We start from the raw sequence: 8,164 nt of genomic DNA on the forward strand, positions 1-8,164 counted from the left end.
CAGTATACACACACACACACACACACATCACTCAGCATACACAGTACATGCACGGTATATTCACACATCACTCAGCATAAAGACACACAGTATACACACACACACACATCACTCAGCATACGCTACACATAGTATACGCACAGTATATGCACGGTACACACATCACTCAGCATACACAGTACATGCACAGTATATTCACACATCACTCAGCATACACAGTATATACAAACACACAGACAGTATATGCACAGTAAACACACATCTCTCAGCATACACACACATAGTATATGTAAGGTAACTACACACAGTATATACAGACACAATATACACACACACATTACTCAGCATACGCTGCACATAGTATACACACGGTATACACATCACTCAGCATATACACACAACATATACACAGCATATACATAATACATACATACTGAACATATACACACACTGAGCATATACACAAAACATATACACAGCATATACATAATACATACATACTGAACATATACACATCACTCAGCATATACACAGCATGTACACACACTCAGCATACACACAAACATACTGTAGCATAGTATATATGTATACACATGCGCGCGCAGTGCACTCTCGGTATACACTCTCGGTATACGCACGCTCCCCCCGGGCTGTGCCGCGGCTCCGGTCAGTGGTCGCACTCACCGCATGGCTGCAGCACGAACACTCTCCTGGCCGCTGCCATTCTCCGCCGCCGTCCGGTATCACCTCGTCCTCCTCCTCCGCTCCATCTTGTCACTATAAGTTTCCTTTTTTTTTTTTTTTTTTTTTTTTAGGAGGATCAGCAGAAGCCCAACCCCTGTATAGTGAGAGGAGGAGGAAGACACCCGAGACACCCGCCCGCCCCGCACCACACCCGCCCAGGAAACTGCGCTGCTCCCTGCATGCCTGCACTGCTCTGCAGCTGTCCTGTACACTACACACTACCCCGAGATATCCACAGTGCCCCCATAATAACAGCAACATCCAGTGCCCCCATAACAACAGTGACATCCAGTGCCCCCATAATAACAGCAACATCCACAGTGCCCCCATAATAACAGTGATATCCACAGTGCCCCATAACAACAGTGACATCCAGTGCCCCCATAATAACAGCAACATCCACAGTGCCCCCATAATAACAGTGATATCCACAGTGCCCCCATAATAACAGCAACATCCAGTGCCCCCATAATAACAGCGACATCCACAGTGCCCCCATAATAACAGCGATATCCACAGTGCCCCCATAATAACAGCTATATCCACAGTGCCCCCATAATAACAGCGATATCCACAGTGCCCCCATAATAACAGCGATATCCACAGTGCCCCCATAATAACAGTGACATCCACAGTGCCCCCATAACAACAGCGATATCCACAGTGCCCCCATAATAACAGCGATATCCACAGTGCCCCCATAATAACAGCTATATCCACAGTGCCCCCATAATAACAGTGATATCCACAGTGCCCCATAATAACAGCGACATCCACAGTGCCCCCATAATAACAGCGATATCCACAGTGCCCCCATAATAACAGCAACATCCACAGTGCCCCCATAATAACAGTGATATCCACAGTGCCCCCATAATAACAGCGATATCCACAGTGCCCCCATAATAACAGTGATATCCACAGTGCCCCCATAATAACAGCGATATGCACAGTGCCCCCATAATCACAGCGACATCCACAGTGCCCCCATAATAACAGCGATATCCACAGTGCCCCATAATAACAGCGACATCCACAGTGCCCCATAATAACAGCTATATCCACAGTGCCCCCATAATAACAGTGATATCCACACTACCCCATAATAACAGCGACATCCACAGTGCCCCCATAATAACAGCTATATCCACAGTGCCCCATAATAACAGCGACATCCACAGTGCCCCCATAATAACAGCGACATCCACAGTGCCCCCATAATAACAGCTATATCCACAGTGCCCCCATAATAACAGTGATATCCACACTACCCCATTATAACAGCGATATCCACAGTGCCCCCATAATAACAGCTATATCCACAGTGCCCCATAATAACAGCGACATCCACAGTGCCCCCATAATCACAGCGATATCCACAGTGCCCCCATAATAACAGCTATATCCACAGTGCCCCCATAATAACAGCGATATCCACAGTGCCCCCATAATAACAGCGATATCCACAGTGCCCCATAATAACAGCTATATCCACAGTGCCCCCATAATAACAGCGATATCCACAGTGCCCCCATAATAACAGCGATATCCACAGTGCCCCCATAATAACAGCGATATCCACAGTGCCCCCATAATAACAGCGATATCCACAGTGCCCCCATAATAACAGCGATATCCACAGTGCCCCCATAATAACAGTGACACCCACAGTGCCCCCATAATAACAGCGATATCCACAGTGCCCCCATAATAACAGCGACATCCACAGTGCCCCCATAATAACAGCGATATCCACAGTGCCCCATAATAACAGCGATATCCACAGTGCCCCATAATAACAGCGACATCCACAGTGCCCCCATAATAACAGCGATATCCACAGTGCCCCATAATAACAGCGATATCCACAGTGCCCCCATAATAACAGTGACACCCACAGTGCCCCCATAATAACAGCGATATCCACAGTGCCCCCATAATAACAGCGACATCCACAGTGCCCCCATAATAACAGCGATATCCACAGTGCCCCCATAATAACAGCGATATCCACAGTGCCCCCATAATAACAGCGACATCCACAGTGCCCCCATAATAACAGCGATATCCACAGTGCCCCATAATAACAGCGATATCCACAGTGCCCCCATAATAACAGTGACATCCACAGTGCCCCCATAATAACAGCGATATCCACAGTGCCCTCATAATAACAGCAACATCCACAGTGCCCCCATAATAACAGCGATATCCACAGTGCCCCCATAATCACAGTGACATCCACAGTGCCCCCATAATAACAGCGATATCCACAGTGCCCCCATAATAACAGTGACATCCACAGTGCCCCCATAATAACAGCGATATCCACAGTGCCCCCATAATAACAGTGACATCCACAGTGCCCCCATAATAACAGTGACATCCACAGTGCCCCCATAATAGCAGCGATATCCACACTGCCCCCATAATAACAGCTATATCCACAGTGCCCCCATAATAACAGCGATATCCACACTGCCCCCATAATAACAGCTATATCCACAGTGCCCCCATAATCACAGTGACATCCACAGTGCCCCCATAATAACAGCGATATCCACAGTGCCCCCATAATAACAGTGACATCCACAGTGCCCCCATAATAACAGCGATATCCACAGTGCCCCCATAATAACAGTGACATCCACAGTGCCCCCATAATAACAGTGACATCCACAGTGCCCCCATAATAGCAGCGATATCCACACTGCCCCCATAATAACAGCGATATCCACAGTGCCCCCATAATAGCAGCGATATCCACACTGCCCCCATAATAACAGCTATATCCACAGTGCCCCCATAATAACAGCGATATCCACACTGCCCCCATAATAACAGCGATATCCACAGTGCCCCCATAATAACAGCGATATCCACAGTGCCCCCATAATAACAGCGACATCCACAGTGCCCCCATAATAACAGCGATATCCACAGTGCCCCCATAATAACAGCTATATCCACAGTGCCCCCATAATAACAGCGATATCCACACTGCCCCCATAATAACAGCGATATCCACAGTGCCCCCATAATAACAGCGATATCCACAGTGCCCCCATAATCACAGTGACATCAACAGTGCCCCCATAATAACAGCGATATCCACAGTGCCCACATAATAACAGCGATATCCACAGTGCCCCCATAATAACAGCTATATCCACAGTGCCCCCATAATAACAGTGACATCCACAGTGTCCCCATAATAACAGTGACATCCACAGTGCCCCCATAATAGCAGCGATATCCACACTGCCCCCATAATAACAGCGATATCCACAGTGCCCCCATAATAGCAGCGATATCCACACTGCCCCCATAATAACAGCTATATCCACAGTGCCCCCATAATAACAGCGATATCCACACTGCCCCCATAATAACAGCGATATCCACAGTGCCCCCATAATAACAGCGATATCCACAGTGCCCCCATAATAACAGCGACATCCACAGTGCCCCCATAATAACAGCGATATCCACAGTGCCCCCATAATAACAGTGATATCCACAGTGCCCCCATAATAACAGTGACATCCACAGTGCCCCATAATAACAGTGACATCCACAGTGCCCCCATAATAACAGTGACATCCACAGTGCCCCCATAATAGCAGCGATATCCACACTGCCCCCATAATAACAGCGATATCCACAGTGCCCCCATAATAACAGTGACATCCACAGTGCCACCATAATAGCAGCGATATCCACAGTGCCCCCATAATAACAGCGATATCCACAGTGCCCCCATAATAACAGCGATATCCACAGTGCCCCCATAATAGCAGCGATATCCACAGTGCCCCCATAATAACAGCGATATCCACAGTGCCCCCATAATAACAGCGATATCCACAGTGCCCCCATAATAACAGCGATATCCACAGTGCCCCCATAATAACAGCGATATCCACAGTGCCCCCATAATAACAGTGACATTCACAGTGCCCCCATATTACCAGCGATATTCACAGTGCCCCCATAATAACAGCGATATCCACAGTGCCCCCATAATAACAGTGACATCCACAGTGCCCCCATAATAACAGCGATATCCACAGTGCCCCCATACTAACAGTGACATCCACAGTGCCCCCATAATAACAGCGATATCCACAGTGCCCCCATATTACCAGCGATATCCACAGTGCCCCCATAATAACAGCGATATCCACAGTGCCCCCATATTACCAGCGATATCCACAGTGCCCCCATAATAACAGCGATATCCACAGTGCCCCCATAATAACAGCGATATCCACAGTGCCCCCATAATAACAGCGATATCCACAGTGCCCCCATAATAACAGCGATATCCACAGTGCCCCCATAATAACAGCGATATCCACAGTGCCCCCATAATAACAGCGATATCCACAGTGCCCCCCATAATAACAGCGATATCCACAGTGGATAGGTCGCGCAGAGTCCGTCTCCCCTGAATGTCTCGCGGTTCCCCGGACACTCGCACACGCGCGGGTCCCGGAGCTGCAGCGCCTCCTGCCGATGATTGACAGCTCGGTTATTTCAGCTCCCGGGAGATAATGAGCCAATAATGCTCCTATAATAGTGTGTGAGTGATAACTGTTATCTGCCTCCAGCCTTATCACACAATTATTGTCGCACTTTGTCAGCACTTCCCGCACTGTTGTCTCAACAAAGACTGAACACGCTGCGCAACACTGACTGTGCACGGGATCTGTGATGGAGGCATTGTGATAGCCCTGTGGATGTGATGGGGCACTGTGATATTAGCCCTGTGGATGTGATGGGGCACTGTGATATTAGCCCTGTGGATGTGATGGGGCACTGTGATATTAGCCCTGTGGATGTGATGGGGCACTGTGATATTAGTCCTGTGGATGTGATGGGGCACTGTGATATTAGCCCTGTGGATGTGATGGGGCACTGTGATATTAGCCCTGTGGATGTGATGGGGCACTGTGATATTAGTCCTGTGAATGTGATGGTGCACTGTGATATTAGTCCTGTGAATGTGATGAGGGCACTGTGATATTAGCCCTGTGGATGTGATGGGGCACTGTGATATTAGCCCTGTGGATGTGATGGGGGCACTGTGATATTAGTCCTGTGGATGTGATGGGGGCACTGTGATATTAGTCCTGTGGATGTGATGGGGCACTGTGATATTAGTCCTGTGGATGTGATGGTGCACTGTGATATTAGCCCTGTGGATGTGATGGGGCACTGTGATATTAGCCCTGTGGATGTGATGAGGGCACTGTGATATTAGCCCTGTGGATGTGATGGGGCACTGTGATATTAGTCCTGTGGATGTGATGGGGCACTGTGATATTAGTCCTGTGGATGTGATGGGGCACTGTGATATTAGTCCTGTGGATGTGATGGGGCACTGTGATATTAGTCCTGTGAATGTGATGGGGGCACTGTGATATTAGCCCTGTGGATGTGATGGGGCACTGTGATATTAGTCCTGTGGATGTGATGGGGGCACTGTGATATTAGTCCTGTGGATGTGATGGGGCACTGTGATATTAGTCCTGTGGATGTGATGGGGCACTGTGATATTAGTCCTGTGGATGTGATGGGGGCACTGTGATATTAGTCCTGTGGATGTGATGGGGCACTGTGATATTAGTCCTGTGGATGTGATGGGGCACTGTGATATTAGTCCTGTGGATGTGATGGGGCACTGTGATATTAGTCCTGTGGATGTGATGGGGGCACTTTGATATTAGTCCTGTGAATGTGATGGTGCACTGTGATATTAGTCCTGTGGATGTGATGGGGGCACTGTGATATTAGTCCTGTGGATGAGATGGTGCACTGTGATATTAGTCCTGTGGATGTGATGGGGCACTGTGATATTAGCCCTGTGGATGTGATGGGGGCACTGTGATATTAGTCCTGTGGATGTGATGGGGGCACTGTGATATTAGTCCTGAGGATGTGATGGGGGCACTGTGATATTAGTCCTGTGGATGTGATGGTGCACTGTGATATTAGTCCTGTGGATGTGATGGGGCACTGTGATATTAGTCCTGTGGATGTGATGGGGCACTGTGATATTAGTCCTGTGGATGTGATGGGGCACTGTGATATTATCCCTGTGGATGTGATGGGGCACTGTGATATTAGTCCTGTGGATGTGATGAGGCACTGTGATATTAGTCCTGTGGATGTGATGGGGCACTGTGATATTAGTCCTGTGGATGTGATGAGGCACTGTGATATTAGTCCTGTGGATGTGATGGGGCACTGTGATATTAGTCCTGTGGATGTGATGGTGCACTGTGATATTAGCCCTGTGAATGTGATGGGGCACTGTGATATTAGTCCTGTGTATGTGATGGGGCACTGTGATATTAGTCCTGTGGATGTGATGGGGCACTGTGATATTAGTCCTGTGGATGTGATGGGGCACTGTGATATTAGTCCTGTGAATGTGATGGTGCACTGTGATATTAGTCCTGTGGATGTGATGGGGGCACTGTGATATTAGTCCTGTGGATGTGATGGGGCACTGTGATATTAGTCCTGTGGATGTGATGGGGCACTGTGATATTAGTCCTGTGGATGTGATGGGGCACTGTGATATTAGTCCTGTGGATGTGATGGGGGCACTGTGATATTAGCCCTGTGGATGTGATGAGGGCACTGTGATATTAGTCCTGTGGATGTGATGGGGCACTGTGATATTAGTCCTGTGGATGTGATGGGGCACTGTGATATTAGTCCTGTGAATGTGATGGTGCACTGTGATATTAGTCCTGTGGATGTGATGGGGGCACTGTGATATTAGTCCTGTGGATGTGATGGGGCACTGTGATATTAGTCCTGTGGATGTGATGGGGCACTGTGATATTAGTCCTGTGGATGTGATGGGGCACTGTGATATTAGTCCTGTGGATGTGATGGGGGCACTGTGATATTAGTCCTGTGGATGTGATGGGGGCACTGTGATATTAGTCCTGTGGATGTGATGGGGGCACTGTGATATTAGTCCTGTGGATGTGATGGGGGCACTGTGATATTAGTCCTGTGGATGTGATGGGGCACTGTGATATTAGTCCTGTGGATGTGATGGGGCACTGTGATATTAGTCCTGTGAATGTGATGGTGCACTGTGATATTAGTCCTGTGGATGTGATGGGGCACTGTGATATTAGTCCTGTGGATGTGATGGTGCACTGTGATATTAGTCCTGTGGATGTGATGGGGCACTGTGATATTAGTCCTGTGGATGTGATGGTGCACTGTGATATTAGTCCTGTGGATGTGATGGGGCACTGTGATATTAGTCCTGTGAATGTGATGGTGCACTGTGATATTAGTCCTGTGGATGTGATGGGGCACTGTGATATTAGTCCTGTGAATGTGATGGTGCACTGTGATATTAGTCCTGTGAATGTGATGGTGCACTGTG

General features: G+C 48.2%; 1 protein-coding gene across 5 annotated transcripts in view; it reads right to left on the bottom strand.

Annotated features, from left to right (window-relative positions):
- The window catches only part of SLC4A11 (solute carrier family 4 member 11), a 139,901-nt gene extending 139,123 nt beyond the window's left edge, over positions 1-778 (bottom strand). For all 5 annotated transcript variants that reach the window (XM_075346326.1, XM_075346345.1, XM_075346371.1 and 2 more), the window contains exon 1: positions 685-778. In XM_075346326.1, the coding sequence (XP_075202441.1) occupies positions 685-724 (40 nt within the window). In that variant the 5' untranslated portion in view covers positions 725-778. The remainder of the gene's footprint in view (positions 1-684) is intronic.
- Positions 779-8,164: the final 7,386 nt, after the last annotated feature.

The sequence above is a fragment of the Anomaloglossus baeobatrachus genome, chromosome 1, assembly GCF_048569485.1.
Source record: "Anomaloglossus baeobatrachus isolate aAnoBae1 chromosome 1, aAnoBae1.hap1, whole genome shotgun sequence".
In the NCBI taxonomy this organism is placed as follows: Eukaryota; Metazoa; Chordata; class Amphibia; order Anura; family Aromobatidae; genus Anomaloglossus; species Anomaloglossus baeobatrachus.